General features: G+C 39.6%; 1 protein-coding gene across 1 annotated transcript in view; it reads left to right on the plus strand.

Moving 5' to 3' along the window:
* Positions 1-19,567, plus strand: part of LOC119652522 (ABC transporter G family member 23) — a 57,552-nt gene extending 37,985 nt beyond the window's left edge. Inside the window, exons 3-12 of the mRNA XM_038056719.1 lie at positions 9,922-10,081; positions 12,403-12,665; positions 12,724-12,817; positions 12,926-13,287; positions 13,536-13,767; positions 13,914-14,091; positions 18,502-18,688; positions 18,759-18,847; positions 18,905-19,081; positions 19,147-19,567. Of these exons, the coding sequence (XP_037912647.1) occupies positions 9,922-10,081; positions 12,403-12,665; positions 12,724-12,817; positions 12,926-13,287; positions 13,536-13,767; positions 13,914-14,091; positions 18,502-18,688; positions 18,759-18,847; positions 18,905-19,081; positions 19,147-19,445 (2,041 nt within the window). The 3' untranslated portion in view covers positions 19,446-19,567. The remainder of the gene's footprint in view (positions 1-9,921; positions 10,082-12,402; positions 12,666-12,723; positions 12,818-12,925; positions 13,288-13,535; positions 13,768-13,913; positions 14,092-18,501; positions 18,689-18,758; positions 18,848-18,904; positions 19,082-19,146) is intronic.
* The last annotated feature ends 626 nt before the right edge of the window (positions 19,568-20,193 follow it).

The following is a 20,193-nucleotide window of genomic DNA, read 5'->3' on the forward strand; positions in this document are numbered from 1 at the left end:
GTGTTGTATGAAGTTCCAGCCTCGCCACTTCGAGTATAAAGGTTTTGTGCTCATTTTGTGTGAGACACTATATATGCACATTTTTCAACCAATAAACAACTAAAATTCAAAATATTCCTTGATATGTCTACCAACTCCAATTCTGCCTTTCATATATATGATAATGCCGTCATACACGCTTCCAAGTATAATAAATTCAAGCGAAATCCAAAACTTTTACCTTCTATAACTTTTTTAATAACAGGTGAATTGCCTTCAAACTTTCAGAATTATGTCTAACATCATCACTTATACCCAGTATCAGAAATAAGATCATTTTCGAAAAATACTAATTGAAACCTTTCATTTGATACCACACATGACAATATTAGGCGAAAAAGGCGGGCGATTTCGCATATATATGGGGAGCCCCTTGGAACTCAACAGAAAATGATCCAACTAGTTGCATCTGTAGCGGTTCACAAACCACATACTCTTGTGGTTTATTCGTTTATATTTAATTATGTTAAAAAATGTCTATTGTTTATTTTAATTTAATTTAATTTTTTGCTACTTTTTATAATCATCATCATCAACGGCGCAACAATCGGTATCCGGTCCTGGCCTGCCTTAATAAGGAACTGCAGACATCCCGGTTTTGCGCCGAGGTCCACCAATTCGATATCCCTAAAAGCTGTCTGGCGTCCTTACCTATGCCATCGTTCCATCTTAGGCAGGGTCTGCCTCGTCTTCTTCTTCTACCATAGATATTGCCCTTATAGACTTTCCGGGCGGGATCATCCTCATCCATACGGATTAAGTGACCCGCCCATCGTAACCTATTGAACCGGATTTTATCCACAACCGAACGGTCATGGTATCGCTCATAGATTTCGTCATTGTGTAGGCTACGGAATCGTCCATCCTCATGTAGGGGGCCAAAAATTCTTCGGAAGATTCTTCTCTCGAACGCGGCCAAGAGTTCGCAATTTTTCTTGCTAAGAACCCAAGTACATGAGGACTGGCAAGATCATAGTCTTGTCCAGTAAGAGCTTTGACTCTATGGTGCGTTTCGAGCGGAACAGTCTTTGTAAGCTGAAATAGGCTCTGTTGGCTGACAACAACCGTGCGCGAATTTCATCATCATAGCTGTTATCGGTTGTGATTTTCGACCCTAGATAGGAGAATTTGTCAACGGTCTCAAAGTTGTATTTTCCTATCTTCATTTTTCCTATTCGACCAGGGCGGTTTGATACTGTTGGTTGATTCGTCTTCGGTGCTGGCGTTGCCACCATATATTTTGTCTTGCCTTCATTGATGTGCAGCCGAAGATCTCGCGCCGCCTGCTCGATCTGGATGAAGACAGTTTGTACGTCTCGGGTGGTTCTTCCCATGATACTATAATGCCAAATTAAAATAATTCTATGCGAGGAGTCTTTCTTCTCATCAGCTCGTTTCTGTACTCAACCTGGCTTGGTAAGTCAAAACGGACGCGTTGCGCACCTCTCGCTCTGATTGCGTTTTCTTGCTGAACAAAGGGCTTTATTCGAGCCAATGAGATCCGTTTAATCGTGCCCCCAACGTTTAAGCATATCAAGGATGTTCTAATTAGGACATGCGTACAGGATTCGAGATCCCCGTGCACGCGAGCGGAGGTCTTTACATGGTTGGCGGCCTGCCCACCGCGCGAACCTATCGCTGATTGTGAGGCAATACATGAAACCGTGCGAGTCTCGCGAAGGGCCAATGATGTTGAAGGGGATTGTGTGGAAACGCTTAGTGAAACAAGGAACAGCTTCACCTCTCTCCTCACATGCTTTGTAGTTTTGCACTTCTGACATGCGATGCACTGTCTGGCCTATGAATGCCTGGGTACGCCAGATAGTGGCCGGCGTAAAATACTTCCTTTCAGAAATTGGCCTGAATATATGGTCTTGGTCCCTTGTCTGAAGTCTCGCAGTATATACTGGATATTGAGCTGAAGAAAGGAAACTCCCTAAATGCGTATTTGGAGTTGGTCCTCAAGCTCTGAAGCACTGCGTTGTCTTTCTGCACCTCCGCGATTGTCAGAAAACCGACGGTGGCGGGGATCTTGACCTCTCTAACACATGACAAAGCGTCAGCAACCACGTTATCTTTTCCAGACACGTGTTGAATGTCGGAAGTGAACTGGCTGATAAAGCTCAAGTGCCGAAGTTCGCGAGGGTACCATTTGTCGGTTTTTTTTTCAAAGCAAAAAATGAGTAGCTTATGGTCCGGGAATAATTGCAAGATTCGCGGCTAATAACTCATCATAGGTGCTGTAGTTCCGTTGAGCGGGATTCAGCTGGTTGAAGAAGCTCAACGGCTGCCAGATTTGGTTCACTTTTTGGTGAGGAGCAGCACCTACGGCAATGTCTGAAGCATCGACGATTACGTGCATCTTGTTGAGGGAATGCCAGAAGTATAGCATTCACCAGCCTTTGCTTGTGGTCTTAAACGCCTGAAAAGATCAGAAGGGAGTCTTTGGTTTTCGGCCCAGACAAGAAGGCGTTAAGGATCGATTGATGGTCAGCGGCTTTGAGCAAGAAACGGCGATAGAAGTTTAACATGTCTAAGAACCGTTTTTGAAACAGGAAGCTCGAAATCGCTTTCGCCTTGACTGGATCCGGTTGAACGCCTTCAACCGTAATCAGGTGGCTAAGGAATCTCACCTGCGATTGCAGCGTTACGAAGTAGATCGGTCTCAAAGACATGTTGAAAAATTCACTTGAGGTGTTCTAAATGCTTGGACTCAGAGGAAGACGCGACCAGAAAATCATTCAAATATACGAAACAGAAGTGGAAGTTTTGCAGCACAGAGTGAATGAATCTCTGAATGGTTTGCGCCGTGATTCACAGTCCAAAAGTCATCCTAATGAACTCGAAGAGTCCGAAAGGTGTGCATATTGCCATTTTCGGAATACTTCGGAAACTACAGGGATCTGATGGTATTCCTTGACTAGGTCCAAGTTCGAAAAAATACGGCAGTTTGCGATAGAATGGGCAATATCATGAATGAGTGGGATGGGGCATCGATCTGGAATTGCCTGAGCATTTAGACGTCTGTAGTAACAAGGTATCCACTCCCCGTTGGATTTAGGGAGTATGTGAAGTGCTGTCTGCTGAAGGTTTGCAAATGCCCTGCTTAAGAAGTTGTTCGAACTCTTTTCGTCCAACTGTGAGCTTCTGCGGTGGTAATGGTCGCACCTTACAAAAAAAATGGGGAGCTAATAGTATTGATGTGATATTGAACATCATGCTTAATGGACTCGGAGAGCTACTCTCGGTAGTAATGCTGCGATATTTTTGAAGAAGTGCGCGTGGGCCGGCAACGTCTTCAAAAACGATGGAAGGAGTGATGAGTGAGCAGGATGAGATTTCTCCTGATAACCTAAGGGAAGTTGTGGGGTCAATGAGGCATCTATTATATATATCCACTAGCAATCCATAGTGGCACAGGAAATCTGCGTCTAATATGGGTGTGCTGATATCCGCGATAATGAAGCGTCAAGAAAACGCTCGTCGGATTCCTAAACTCAAGTCTACCTGCTTGTAGCCATATGTGCGGATCGACAAAGAATTTGTTCCCGCGAGTTTCAATGATTGCGGTATAAAATTATGATGATGACCGAAACTCCAGAGCCTTTATCGACCAGGTAGTTGCGCCGGTTCAAGTGGTCATTGATTGTCAGATGACGTGGTGCTGCATTTTGGGTAGCAGCCGCCATAACTCCCAGCAAACCTGATTTTTTTTATGAGAAATTACAAGGATTGGTACATTTGTTAGCCTTTTCAGCGAACCGGTACTTGCCGACGCTCCCGACGGCCTACTAACCGATCACTAATTTCGGGAGGCGGATCTGGACCTTGATCCAGTCCAATTCAGAAACAGTGGCTGTTAATATTGCACCTTTTGCAGCTGAGCCACCTGATTTGAGTTGTCGCGAGACGCCTCACCAACCATGGGTCGCACGTGGACCTCATAGACGTTGTCCGTGGTGGCTGCTAACGTATCCAGAGCTACTCTTTTAGCCGAGTATAAGAGCCGTCCTCGAGAACGTCGGAGACAAGCTTGACCGTCTCCTGGTTTTGCCCGACCAGCGCGTAATTGAAACGAACGGTATCCGCTATGACGCGGCCAAAGTGATTTGGGCGCCGAGTTGGAGGAACCATTCTGCCGGGTTCCTACGCTAAAACGATGGCACTCGTATGGCCACGGTAGTTACCGAGGGACCTGACTCTATTCCGGAGTACATCGTTTAGCCGAAGTGAACAACCCAGAAGAGAAAGAGCAGACAAGTGGAACGAGCACAGAAACAAGCAGAAAGAACAGAGGAGAAGAAAAACGATCCTGTGCCGTCTATTGCAGCGTTCTCTTTTTACTTTACACAGAGAATAATAATAATTTAACCAATTCAATAATATATAAATAATAAAGGAGAAAGGAGAAAAAATGTAGGTTGTTGCTAAGAATTTCTGTTGTTGAAGGTGGCTGGTATTGCTGTTGTGGTGGTGATGGATTTTGATGTTGCTAGATGATGGTGACGGCCAACAGGATATCAGTTCCTGAGCCAATAACTCCTAAGAAATCAGATAGCACACCGATTACAAACCATCGAAATCAGCTACAATATCCATCGATGAGCTCGCTCGACTACTCAAACACCTTGTCCGCTCCTGTGTACAGGTGGGCGGTACACAACAGTTCCTTCTCTATTCACAAATAAATTATGGGAATCCGCCACGGATTGGCTAGCAACGGAACGATGCAAGCATGCAATGCAACTTCTTCCCCAAATTTTGCATTGCTTTTGATTGACCACTAATTGAATTTTGCCGGTATCAAGCTGAATTTGCGCCGATCCACAGATGATCGCCACTTACTTTGGAACTGCTGGTGAATTTCCTTGAAGCCTGGCGACGACGACGTTCTGTCGTCGATAACAAAGCGTCGTGCTGCTTTTTTACGGGGTCAACAATTGTGGTTTATTCGTTTATATTTAATTTATTCAAACATTTCAATTTTTTATTTTAATTATTTACTTTTAATCAATTTATTTATTATTACTACTTTTTATAATTCCAAATTAAAATAATTCTATGCGAGGAGTCTTCCTCCTCCTCTGCTCGTTTCTGTACTCGAACTAACTTGACACCGAAAAACAATTTTCGCTGTGAAAAATCGTTTTTCGATGTTATGGCCACTGCGATTAGCACTTGCTTACGTCCGACAGGCAAGTTTCTCATTTCGCCACATTCTCACCAAATTTCGTGACGATAGCTCCAGCCTCCAGCCATTTAGGAGTAAATCTCGTGTAACAGATGGACACACAGACGGACGGACAGATATTGAACCGATTTGAAGACCTTGAATCACAAAGATTAACAAAGTCAAATGTCATTTGTAATAAAGTTGAGGTACTCAACTAAGGAAGAGGTAAGGAGGGGTATTGCACTCAGCCGGAGGACGGAGACCCGATAAAGTTCCTAATGAAAACTTTCGTCGGTATACTAAACAGATAAACATGGACATGTCGATGAGAAGGCGGGAATGGCAGTAGATAGATCACACATCACGAGGATGGTATCATGTATAAGGGCGACTTGGAAAGAATGATGTGGCTAGTAGAAATATGTGCACGAACTGAAGGGCTTTATAATTTTGAGCATATGGTATATTTAGCATTTAGTCTTCCGAAATATCATTAGATTTGTCCTCGATAATATAAAGTGCACTTCGCTAAAGGTTGGAATAAATATATACAACAATATTTGCAACATATTGAACACTTTTCTCTTAGCCTTATACCTTAATGATCCCATGTGACTGGCTAACATTTATGAAGATCTAAGATAATAGTTTATTTTATGTATTCACGGAACTAATGAATTTTCTTTTTAATATCTTTTCATGATTTAATATCACTTGGGTACACGCAATGTCATAAATCTTCAAGAAATGTCTAATATCAGAAAATTGTTGAAAAGTACTATGGCATTATTTCCTTTTTATTGACTAATAAATATGAAGAATGTAATCATTTTAAATGAGTTCTCATATTACAGTTTTTATCACATCCCATGCACATTCTTATAGCCTGTTTATGTAAGCAGATTCTGTGACCCTTGGCCAATTTGCTTATAAATTTCTTTATTTTAACAAAGTAATAATATTTCTCCGATTTTCCTATTACACAGTTATTAATTATCATATTCTGGATATACATACACTACTCCTTATTGCAAAGATAAACCCTAAAGACAGTAAAATAGTTATCGTTCCTGCTGATTTTAGTTTTTTCAAATAATTACAACTTGCTTTTTGTAGGAGGAGAAGTTTCGTTTTTATTACCCAAAGGCAATGTCATGCCTGGTTAAGAAAATTGTTCGAAGTTCGAAAAATATCTACGCCTGTCAAGAAATAGTTGGAAAGAAATATCAATGCATTACGTAATATATGCCCGCCATTGTCGCCTTTTCGTTGGAAAGTGGACGTACATTTCAGTCACTGTAACCTAATGCTGTATAAAGCAAATTCAAAAATAGATATTTGCAGATTTCCGAACAGACCATTGCTATTATAGCCAGTAGAATGTGCTTAACGAAGACCTGAGCGCTGAAACTGCAGTTCCCCCTTTAAAAGAAGAAAAAGCCGGAGTCTGTGCCGAAATATAGCTGGTTTTGTATCTTTACCGTTGGAACTTCAAATTCAGATAACGTTTTGCACAGTACCGAACGATCGATACTGTCGTATGCCTGTTTAAAGTCGGCGGAAATTGGATAGATGATCAACTTTATATTTCCAGCGTTTCTGCAGTATCCATCTCATTGATAATTTCTTATCGATAATGGGCTTTCCACTCTGAAATCCTCCCTAATTTTCACTAGCAATATTTTTTGAGGATGGTTTGAGCCTTTTTTCGATTTTTTGTTGAGTTTTAATACTGAAGTTTAGTCACTCCTATACTCCTTGCTTTGAGTAGCTACAGAGGTATTCTATCTGCTCTTTTATATTGCGTATATTCGCAAACACGTCCTTCATCCACGGTCTTAGGACTCCCTGAATCCTTCAACAAAAGATTTGCTTCGGCCAAGGTTAGGCCTATAAGGGCAATATCTATGGTAGAAAAAGAAGCCGAGGCAAACCAGCTTTTAGAAATATCGGATTGGTGGACCTCGGCGAAAAACTGGGGTGTCTGGAATTCCTTATTAAGGCAGGCTTAGACCGGATTTCGGTTGTTGCGGCGTTGATGACGATGAAAGTTAGGCCTAAACAACGCGGTTTTCACTAATTCATAATTCTCGGCACACTTTCCAGGTAGAATATTTGCTATTATATAAAGTTAGCTAAGCTTGGACGATAATGAACATCTAATTAGATCAAAGACAATACGATATCAAATTAATTTAGAAAATTTCTAGAAGTGCGCAATAAAACAGAAGCTTATATAAAGCCAAGGAAATCAAAGAGATCGTCGCATCATCATCAGAAAGTTTTCAGAAGCATTTGTAATTATATTATTTATATAAAAACCACCACTGTGGGGCTGTTGTTTGCCAAACGTTGAAAATACATTATATACCATTACTATTAGTGGATTAATTGCTAGTTAATTAGTCTTACATGATGACGTAGTCTTGACTTTGCCGTTGACTTTTTTTTTACTGAGGCATTCGTCCTTTTTTAAGGTTTTGTGTAAACACAAAACCTTATTAAAATCGGTTTATCGTCTGTCTGTCTGTCTGTCTGTCCGTCTGTCTGTCTGTCTGTCTGTCTGTCCGTCACACGCATTTTTCTCGGAAACGGTTACAGCGATTGACACCCAATTTGGTAAAAAGGTGGGAACTGTGAACGCTCACGCATACAGTGAGTTATATCCTCTTACGCCGAATTTAAGGGGGGGTCCCCATACATGCAAAAGGGGGGTGTAATTTTTTTTTTCATCAAATATAGTCAAGTGGGGTATCAAATTAAAGGTATCGGTTAGTACTTTTCGAAAACGGTCTTAGTTTTGACATTTGTTGGAAAGATGGGGAGTGCGGTGAGTCGAAAGTGATCATTTCTTTGACGGACCCATTCTCAGAAACTACTCAACCGGATAGCTGAGTGGTTAGAGCGCAAAGCTGTCGTATGGAAAATCTTACTGGTAGCAGTGGAATTTGTATCGTCATTTGATACCATTTGATTCAGTTGTGAATGAGTACCTGAGTCAAATCGCGCAATGCTGACCACATTGCCTCCTATAGGGTAATGTAATCCTATAGTGTACTGCTACGGTCTTGAATGAAGTGCTCCAACATACTTCAAGGTCCTGATCCAATATGGATTGTTGCGCCAACGGTTATTATTATTATTACTCAACCGAAAAATCTAGAAAAAAAATCAAGAGGTTGCCACTATATGGTGCCTAGACTCCGAAATACCCTCCAGAGGGAAATCTGTTCAAATAAAGTTAATACTATTTTTAGTAAATGACTGTAAAACCACCAAGTTCATTCTAGCACCACGACAGTGTAGGGTATAACATAGAGCATGATCCTACTAAGTTTGTTGGAAATTACACTATTATTAACATTATAATAGGTCAAAATTGTCGCTTCTGTGCAAATTCAAGATGTTGAATGTCAGTACCACGCGAAAGTGGTGGATATTCTTACATAATATATGCATATATTACGTGCTAGATACTAATGGGACACATGTCCACTGAAATGCTTTATAAAAGAAATACACAAAACCTTTCATACCTGAGGTGTTAGATGTGATTTGATTCTAATGGGAGTCAGCTTTCCGATTTGTCTTATTTAAATTTCAACCTTTCGCATTGGCGCAGACGGTCTTTTGTGGACTGTTATTTAAATTGTATTTTCTTTCTTTGTTAACCTTTTTGCTATACACATCCCTAAGATTATAAATTCGATAGAGGCAATTTTTTGGCCCTTAAGGGTATGTGCATTCTTTTTATCAATGTTAAATTTTACCTTTCTGTTTTTATTTATTAATTTCATCTCCAACTAGGTAAGACTATGGCCCATTTTCATTTCAATCGTAGGAAGAATATCCTTCGGAATCTTAGTTAGAGCAAAAGAGAAAAAATCCTTGCCCGGGGTGAAAATTATCCACCACCATTAGTGTTGTACCAAAACCGTCTTCACTCTGGGTAGCTTTCAACAAAAGGAACCAGATAACTATGAATATTAGTCGTTATGGACTCTCAATTTGGTTTCAGCGCATTGAATTTGATGCATTTCTAACATTCACACATTTTCAGCCAAGCCGATATCTAACTTTATGGTTTCAATAGAGACATCGCTTCCCATGAAGGGAAGGGCTAATCTGAAGATTTTCCAAGCGATCAATTACCCAGAGCAATTATTATTTGTTTCAGCTCTTTCCCCACAATGTATGGGACAGTATAAGGATAGCTCGCCTGAACTTTTGCTAGTCTTAGGTACCAACAGAAACTTCTACTAATTTCACTATGTTTGGAAGATCTCCTGCGCAGTTTAGACTCAGTACAACTAAGCAAACGTACCCAACCATATCTTTACCGCGAGCCTACAGGATTGGGTTCGTGTTCTGTAACCAAAAGTTTGTTTTCCCATATTCTGTTGCGTCCCTTACTTCGCTATACAATTAACTTGAAATTTATGTAGGTTTCTTTATTGATATATTCTTTCTTCTAAAGCAGTCCTACCTCCCCCTGGACAAGTTTTCAGTTTGATGGTGACCCTAACGAAGGTTATTCACTTCGCACCAATGGTTAGAAAAGTCCATTCAGTCCAGTCATTCAATATTAAAGTTCTAGTCATAGTATAATCTATATTAACTACAAAATGTGTTCAAAGATAATTATAAGTATTTTTAATTGTAACAAGTTGCATCAAAAAACTAACCAAAATCATTTTCTTTTCTTCTAGTTATGGGTTACTTGGAGCATCTGGCTGTGGTAAAACAACACTTCTATCATGTCTCGTAGGACAGCGTCAATTAAGCAGCGGTCAAATTCGTGTGCTAGGCATGAAACCTGGAAATCCTGGGAGTGGTGTACCTGGACCCAGAATAGGATATATGCCACAAGTATGTATAGTAAATTTCAAAGTAACATGTTTGAGCCTTTATATAGAAAAGTTCCGCTAAACGCTACTATCAACTCATCCTGAAAATGTGTCGTGTTAGCCTTGAAATCTTTTTGCAATCATTACTATATTTTACAATCAACTTCGCTGAAATCTTTCCATAACGCACTTACTTATCCCTTTTATTTGATATTCCACGTTCCCTCCTCCCTCTCCTGGGGTCTGTAAACCGAGCACCACTAGTTTTTAGGAGAGGACATAGAGAGGCATATCTAAAACAAAGAGCATCGAATTTGCAATAAAGGAAAAGTCTGCATTGTGTGGGTTGTCTGACATCTCATAGACCAGATCCCTTTGAAGAGATGATTTTTCGAAAGCATGCTGAAATTTTACTGATTAATCTGAACGATGTAGAAATTGTGGCTCACACGTTGGGGAGTGTTACAAGAGCCGTGCATTCTATGTGATGAAAAGGATAAGGATAATACATGAACCCCATGTTAATTTTAGCAATGATGTATATGGGTAGCTGTTTTGATAGCCACGCAGGAATGCATGAGGCAGTTGGTAAGTGGTTTCGAATAGTCAAAAATAGGTTGCACGTATGTCTATCGTCTATCTCAGATAGCCTGGTCTCGAATGCAACAGGACGGACATCAAAGGTCGTTTCAAATGACTTAAATGCCTAATCCAAACCGTCGTATAAGCAATTTTTTTAGTGACATTTTATGAGAAAAAAAAGTTCTAAAATTATAATTGTGTGTATTTTATAAGCTGTACTTATATAGCTCACGAAAAAATGTTGTCATGCTTAGAAATGGTGATCCAAGGAAGATTTGCTCCCCGCCATGTAGGACCGTCAAACAATTTTGTTTTGTATATTTGCTCCGGATAAGAGGAGGTAACAAGTCAACATAGACTGCAGGATCTGCAATAAAACATTTTGCGAGAAAACAGCCAAACCTGGCTGCTTACTCCGTTTGAGGGCATTGATGGTAGAGATGGCGGCCCAATACGGATCCATATTCTCAGATGGACTATTGAATAATTCTTTCACTGTCAAAAGAAGGCGGGATAATGCAAGCGGCCAGTATTAAACTTGCGAATTCAAAGCTCTACTAGTCTTTGACAAACAACGGGCGCAACAAGGAAATGAAGGCAAAACACCATCAGCTGGTGGTCTTGTTTAAGGGCGATTTTAGTACTCTTATTGATGTGCACATACAGGAGATAACCCCTAAGTCTCCTGGTGGTCGTAGTGTGTTCGATCTGATTGCTCATACGCTGCCGATCGGTTGCACCCAACTACTTTGTGCCAAGCATTGTGCTCGAACAATATGCTGTCAATAATGATACGGCGAAAGCTGCAGAAATCCACAAATCTTTCACTGATACCGTTAGAGTCACGAAAATCCTGTCTATCTATCATACATCCGAAAAATACGTTGCCAGAGCCAACCATGGCATTCAGATTACTCTCACGGTTGCAATATCACCTTTAAGGAACTTCTCCTGGACTGCATTCAGTTGCTCATTGAAAAATCCTTCCTGTGTTTCCATTGGAGCGTGGAATTGCATAATTGTGATACTCCTTACCTTGAACAAAAATTCCGCAGTCAGAGGAAACCGGCTTGCAGGTTGCGTTTGCCATAAGCATTAACTCCACGTCGTTTTGACGCTTGCATCCGGCAGAGTACCCAGAGTACAATAGCACCATGGTGCAAGAAGGAAGTGATGTTCAGAATCACACCATGGAACCTCACTTAACCCTAGAATGTCCAGCTTGTAGCGGTGGAACTCTCGTTAAATTTGGAGAAAATGAGCATTCTGGGGTCCCTTAATACTGTTTGCCGATGTCTTTACACATATTCCAAAGTTTCACTAGCAAGAAAAAGGATCGAAATTTGGAAGTTGCTAATCTAAAGATGACTATCCCTTTGAATCGTTCCTTATGGTAAGCGAATATTTTGTGTGAATTCTTAATTCCCAACTCAAAAGGGAGCCAAGCTCCCAGTAGGCCAAAATATGCGCTAAATTAATAGTGGGCACTTGTGAAAAACAGACTGTATGCGCACCCCATACTCCACAAAGGCGTCAATGGGAGACATATAACAAATCCTGTTGGTAGTTGCTAAGTAAATTTTTGAAGGTTTCTTCCTTTTCTTCCTTCTCTTCTGTTAATTCCAAAGCAAACAGATGTTTAAGAAAGATAGGTTCAGCGATTTTACTCCCGCACTATTTCATTCAAGTTCTCATTCAAAGAGATATTAAATCAAAAGGGGACACATGATAAATCTTAATTTCTACTCATTAATTTTTCAGGAAATCGCTCTTGTGGAAGAAATGACTGTAAAAGAGACAATTTTCTACTTTGGTCGTATATATGGGCTAGATGATGACGAGGTTCAAGACAGATATAAAATACTGCGAGACCTTCTTGAACTACCTCCTTCAGGCCAACTAGTTCGTAAATGCAGTGGTGGGCAGAAGAGACGAGTTTCGTTTGCCTGTGCAATGGTACATGAACCGGAGCTTCTTATCCTGGATGAACCCACGGTTGGATTGGATCCCATACTTAGAGAAAAGTTGAATATTCTCACTCAAAGAGCAAACTGAATGTGATTAAAATCCTTCATTTTTCAGAATTTGGCAGTTTTTAATCGAAAAAACAAAGAATAGTAAATTGGCTGTGATCATAACAACACATTATATTGAGGAGGCTCGGCAAGCAGATTGTGTAAGTTTGAAAGAAACGTTTTTTGTTAGTAATACCAACGTGTAAGAAGTTATTAGGATTATTTAGTTGTGTACCACATTTACGGAACGACCCAAATCATTTTTCTAGATCGGTCTGATGAGAAATGGCATTTTACTTGCTGAAGACACTCCAACAAATATCATGATCCGATTTGAAAGTAACTCCATTGAAGATGCTTTTCTTCTTTTGAGTCAACGGCAGGGAACATCAGAGGAGGCTGATCGTAGGACATTCATCAGAGAAAAACTGTCAGCAATTGCTTCACCTGACCTAAAGGAAAAAAATGATGACGTCATCATCCCTGAGATAGAAAGAAAGGACTCTATTAGGAGGAGCAAGTGCTCACAGGATCGAAAAGTCGAACTACGAAATAAAATCTTTTTCACATCGAAAAGTCGAATGAAAGCTTTACTAACGAAAAACTTGGTCCAATTAACGAGGCAACCATCGTAAGTTTTGGTTATACGGGACACATGTTGCGTTGTTATTCTGTTCTTTGGATAACCTATTATTTTTCATTCCTATTCAAATCGCAAATCCAATTGCATTTATTCCTCTTCATATTTAATTACACATTGTTGTTGAGTTTTAACCTCGATGGTAACTACCCGTATTCAAAAAGGAATGGAGTAACAACAACGCAGAGTCGCCCATGAAGTCCAATCAAAATATCAATTAATTGAATTTCTTTCAACAGTGGCATTATCTTTATGTTTTTATTTCCTATTCTGCAACTATCATGTTTCTACCTAGCCATTGGTAACGATCCAAAAGATTTGAATTTGGGTGTAGTCAATTACGAAATTGACGACCCCAAATATTGCTTTAATGAATCTCTAGTCACTGCTTTGAGCGCTGAGGATACGTGTAATTTCCATAAAATCTCGTGTCGATATATAAATGGTTTCGATTCAACACTTGCGAAAAAGGTGAGTCAATGTTGCGAACTTTTTGGCCATAATTAACTAATTTATATTTACAAGAAATATCTTGAATGTGCTATAGCCAATCTGGCAGTTGGTTAGCATTCCATTTCCGGAATGTTTATTGAGAATACAATTTCAACTCGTTGTAGGTCTATTACAAAACAACCGAGGAAGCTCTCTTAGCGGCGAAACGAACGGATGTTATTGGTTATATTGAATTTGCAAGGAATTTCTCTGAATCAATGCAAAGAATAATCGATGATGGTCGCTTCACAGATGAGGAGTCGTTTATGAGTAGTGAGCTGAAAGTTCGAATTGATATGTCGAGTAAGTATTTTTAGGATTTTACCAAAAACCTTTGTATGTAAGTCACTACCATTAGACGTTGTTGCATCACGCAGTTCGTTTGAGAATACGCCGGAAAACTTCGGAAACCGTTTTATTTACTAATTTCAATCTTTTGAATATCTCAGCAACCTAAGAACTTCATCCTGATTTCATCCTTTAGAAGTGACGCGACGCTAGCCTGGGCTTGCAGTACTCGAAAGTTTCAGGTCGTCCACTTCGTTACTCTCCTCAAATTCTTCATATGTTGGCATACGCCATCGTATCATCAACGGCAAGACCTACTTCCTTGTTTCTTACCATATGTAGATATTATTCAATCACGATATCACTTATAGATTTCGTCGTTATATGGGCGTCAAAATAATCCATTTTTACATGGGAGACCCACGATTTTGTGGAGGATGTTCCCAAAGGCGACTTAATGATCCCAGTTTCGTTTACTTCCGTTGACTTACTGATCCAATCTTCCAAAGATGTGTGGCATGGTCTTCTGCTATCAAAGCTTTAATAGAGAGATGCATTTTGAGCGGAAGGATTTTGATAGTTAGGCTTTGTTGACTACTGAAAACCGAACGTAGATTTCTTTGATCATGTTGTTATCGGCTGCGGATTTTTTACCCCAGATAGGAGCATGATTTAACTTGTGCGAAGCTATATCTTCTTATCTGCGTATTGGTGACAGATCCCATAATAGGCCGACTAAGAAAATGCATCCAATGTCGTTAAAAAAAAGCGATCGCCTTGTGCCATAGGCCTCAAAGAAATGCTAGGGCGTTCACTTCGGTCGATGCAGCAAGCCCCGGTCAGGACGTAAGTAAGTTGGTTTGAGCAAAACAAATACTTCTCTACACGCTAAATATTGACACCCTCACTGGAAAGACCGAGGAACTCGCAAGAGCTCTTCGGAAAAGACGCATTGATATCTGCGCTCTATTAGAAAAGCTAATAGACATAGAACGAGAACGCGGTAAAAATGGCTGTAAATTTTTCTATTTTGGTAGCCCATACACTCAATACGGTATTGGCACTGCCATCTCAGAGAGTCTCCGTAATTCCACTAAAGAAGTCAAACGATTTGAGAACTGGCTAATGAAGCTCCCCATTATATCAGTTGATCAAACTATTCACTTCTTCGTCGCGTACGCACCACAGACAGGACGACCCGATGCCGAGGAAGCTATCGTCTGGCAACTTCTCGATGCCCTGTAACGTAACTGCTGATGACTATATCATCATTGCAGGCAACTTTAATGGCCATGCGAGTTAAAAAGCAGACAGGAACAGGTGTCATGAAGGAAATGGGTTTGGAGCGCGCAATGAGGGTGGTGAGCGTATAATCAATTTTGCGAACACTCATGACCTTGCACCTGTAAATACATGGCTCATCAGACGATTGTCTCATATTCCTACATTTTATAGTGAGAATAGTAAAACGCAAATCGACTATATTCCCATAAGACGCCGACATTTTACCAAAGTCATTGACTGCAAAGCCGCCCCTATGAAACCATTGCACCTCAACATCGGTCATTGATTGCTATCGTGTGAATCAACGACAAATTTTTAATGTGACCTCATAAATGCGCTTTCCTTTCCACATGCCAATCTTCTGTTGGACTCGATTCAGATTCGATATGGGATTCTCAATTCTCTGCTTTTGAAGTTCAAAGGGAAAAAATACAAATTGCCATAACGGTAGCGTGATGTAATTGGCTTGACATCGCATCGCGTGACAGATAATAGTTTGTTGCGTCATTTGCAATATGGCGGGGCTTTTCGTTTTCGGGCTGCTGCTTTTGAATGTAATTGATTTGAATGGATTCGTTTTATTATCATAGAACTGCGGAAGGCACTATTTGCGTTGCAAGAACTAATTATTAATGTCACTTGGATTAGTTCCGTAGCTTCCATTCATAAAGAATAAATTTAAGTCAGAGGTATGTGTACTCTTAGTGGCATTTAATTTTATGAATTTCATAACATAAAATATAGGAAGATGCATACGCTAATTGCAGAAACTTGAAGATTATGTGCAATGGTGCGATTTTATGCGACTTATGTGCATATTTTATGTTATGAAAATCATACATAGAAATACATTGCCATGCCTATCACATGCACAGCATTGGCGATGGTGATAATAATAAAACTGAGGCACGGTCTCATTGAAAATCAAAATAGGAAAAAATAAAAACATGAAACAAGTCGAGAGCTGGACGTTTCGAGTGTAAAAGTTTTGTGTTCATCTTGAGTGAAAACAAAAAATAAAATATTCCTTGATATAGTTACTTGCAAACTTCAACTCCGCCATTCATATGAGTTCATTTACGACGATGACGTCATACACGTCTTAGAGTACGATAAATTCACGTCGAATACATAATTTTGACCCTCTATAACTGTATGGTTAATAATAATTGGATTTTTCTCAAACTTTCCCAAATTGTGTATTATATTATTACCAAATTTTGTACTTCTAGGATGAACTTAAAGGTTTTTTTGTTTGGGGTAAATTTCTAAGATATACTATATTTACTTCAATTGAGCAGATATCGAAATGGGGTGTATTTTGAGGTCCAGATTTCGTATAGATGTACGATTCTGATTTTTTTTTCAGATTTTTCGGTTGGATAGTTTTTGAGGACGAGACCTGTTACACTTTTTGGGGCATACATTTTGAACCCTCACTCCCCTACCTTTCACCCAGTATCAAAAATAAGATCAGTTTCGAAAAGTACTAATCGAGTCCTTTTATTTGACAGACTATATTCTGTTAAAGAGAACTTTGCATCCCCCTTTCGCATTTATAGGGAATCCTCCCTTAAAACCACTGCAAAATGATGCCACTCATTGCATGTAAAGAAGTTCACAGATTACACGTTCACAGTCGTACACCGCCAGACATTGAATCGATTGAAATGTTTCACAAAAACCTTAAAAAGAGACAATACTTCACTAAAGAATGAGCGTATAACTAACTAGCATTGAATCTTCATTATTTGGTCTTGGGCTTCTGGTAATGTAGGAGAGGATAGAGATTTGCAAGTTCTGTTTATGTTTTAGATAAGAAAAACTAGTGGTGTTGCAAATGTAGATGACCTGTTTAACTGTTTTTCAACTGGGAATGCAAATGCAAATTCAGACAGACATATCCTTTTTAAAGGGTTAAATACAACGGAATGTGACGATAGTTGACCTTTGAAAAGCTGGAATCCAGTACTCTTTCGGAAGTTGGTATTGCATACTATGAAGATTTTTGTACGCATTCTTGGCAATCAAATTTTGTGATATAAGTTTTATTACCGTGAACCAAGCCAGGTTTATGAGGAATTTTGGAACTACTGAAACAATACACGCTGCGCTATTTGTCATGTAGGAACCCCGTGAAGAGCATCGCCTTCTTGGATCTAGAAAAAGGCGTGCCACTTAAGCTCATTTGAGATTCACTGCGACTACACTTACTTTCTACTGCCACACGGGATTAACCTCCAGGGTGTTACATACTGCTTTATGCCAATGATAGTTTCGTAACGTCTCACAAAAACTCGGTTTCGATGAAACAGGCACTATCACTATCACTGAACCTGCCGGAATATAATGATTTAAGTATAATCTCTCCGATCGATGCTCTCTGCCAACGGTGAACTGCGTCGTGAAATTCGTATAGCAATGGCATCAGCGGAACCCTGAATGAAATAACTGGCGAACTCTGCAACTGATGCATCAATGGATATCTCGAATTCAAAATAAAACTTTGAATTGTTCAGTCTGCTTTAAAAAAATGTGTACCGCATTGTGGTAATGGAGACGCTAAGTCAGTGACATAACATCTATGGATCATGTCCCACATAAGGCGGTCCATATAAGGTCGCATCCGTCGTGGAGAAATTACGAGAAAGGTGGCCTCGACGGTATGATCATGTAATCCGCACTAACGAAAACGATAGGAAGCGTTTGAAGTAGGAAAAAAAAATTAGTTTATAAAAGTTTAGGGTCCTTCTTTGCGCAACTTGGGTGAATGGTTTCCGAATTGCTTGAGTGTATTGATCAAACCGTGTGAATTATGATTTCATTCGAAATCCATCGATTTTTGACCGAGACCGAAAACAAAGGATGCCGAGTGCAAAATTCAAATTAATGTACTGCAAAGCGCGGATGTATTGTTGTAGGCTTATCACTTGTAGAACACTAAGTGTGATGAAACCAAATTTAGTCTCATCAAAAGTTGAACGGCCAAAAAAGCAATACAAAAGAGGATAAGATGTAGATTACCTACGCTCCGCAAATACCTAACAAAATATCCGCAATATGAAAAAATTCTTTAAACTAAATTAAGCTAGTACAAATTATTTATATTTATTTACAAACTATTTAAAATCTTTTCTATAGATCAACAGATCGCCTTTTTCGTGGAACGTCGATTGCGGGAGGTCTACCAACAATTCATTGAAGGCTTGATGGTGGATTGTAAGCTACCTAAAAATTTGGGCAACATACCAGTTCAATTCCGAGATCCTATTTTCGGCTCGTTCCATGAGGAGTACAGGGAATTCATTGCACCAGGAGTTGTCATGACGTAAAACATAATCAAATACAAGAAAAACTTCCAAACCTCTAATAAAATTTACCTTTATCTCTTCGTACAGAATTATTTTCTTCTTAGCTACCCTTATAACGGCCGCAGTTTTTATAACAGAACGATCAGATGGAATCTGGGACCGGACTTTAGTAGCAGGTTAGTAAGAAACTATCAATTCCTGGAATTCTTTGCTGACTTATCCTTTTGATTCAGGTATTTCGACTTTTGAAATGTTGGTGGCACACATCTTTCTACAATCAGGGATCATGTTCTTTCAATGTTTGGAAGTTATATTCTACATAGCTCTTGTTTTCGACGTTACAAACCACGGTGATAACCTCTCCGTTATTATTCTTCTTACGTTAACTGGATTTTCAGGAATGCTTTTTGGTAAGTTCCATCATGTCCAGAACCCAAAAATTACCTCTTTTATACACGCTCATATTATTCCGCAGGTCTTTTAATATCTGTCTACTGTAAGACCCATACTATGGCGAATTTCGTAGCAACCGGGGCTTTCTATCCAATGATCATGTTATGTGGACTCCTGTGGCCCATTGAAGGAATGCCAGGAATCTTACGCGATGTAGCTTTACTATTCCCATTCACAATACCCACAGTATCAGTGCGAAATATTCTCTCGAAAGGATGGTCCATCACAAACTACCAAGTGTACAATGGTTTCTTGATAATGTTATTGTGGATAACGTTATTGTTTATATGTTGTATAATCGGTTTGAGGCGAAAAGGTTAAATTTGATTGTATTATACCTAACGATAGCTTTTAGTAGATTTAGACTAAGAGGGTATTATAATTTATACGTTTTTATGTTGTGATCTTTTATTGTTTTAATATAAAAGAACTATCAAAAATTATTCGTTGTTTTTCACTCGGTAGCAACATCATCAGGTTCGTATACTACAAAATCCTTTGCCCCCATCGCTGAATAGAAGCAGTGCAATTAAAGAAACGGAAAGGGGTTTCTAAAAAGATAGGAAAAATATTGAATGCCAAGCTCTATACCTCTTGCAGAAAAAGTGGGTAAGTAAAAGTAACCGTAGTATCGAGTTATTAAGCACAGAAGGAACATCGTACTGTCCCTAGGGACGTCTATTCATGCGCCGTTGCCAGGCTTTTGTGAGCCCCTCCTTCTTCTCAGACGCTGGAGATTTTTCTCTGGTGAATATTCACGGCGCATATCAAGTGGGCTTGTGTGACATGGGGTCAAGCGTTTTTTCTTGACCGTGGAAGGCTATGTAAAGTTAGTAATCTTTCTCAAGATATTTTTTCCTGAACAACCAAATTGAACCACAGTTAGTGACAAATCTCACTCGGTAGATAGTAATTTAAACGCTATCGCGAATGCATTTATCAAATTCATAATGGAGCAGGTGCGATTGACGAATGTGAATTCGAATCAATAGTGCTCGACTCTAGCAATCTCTCGTGAGTTTGCAGAACTAAGTTGCAATATCGGCAGGCCCTGCCGTTTTCCCTGACT

The sequence above is a fragment of the Hermetia illucens genome, chromosome 3 (genome assembly GCF_905115235.1).
Source record: "Hermetia illucens chromosome 3, iHerIll2.2.curated.20191125, whole genome shotgun sequence".
Classification (NCBI taxonomy): domain Eukaryota; kingdom Metazoa; phylum Arthropoda; class Insecta; order Diptera; family Stratiomyidae; genus Hermetia; species Hermetia illucens.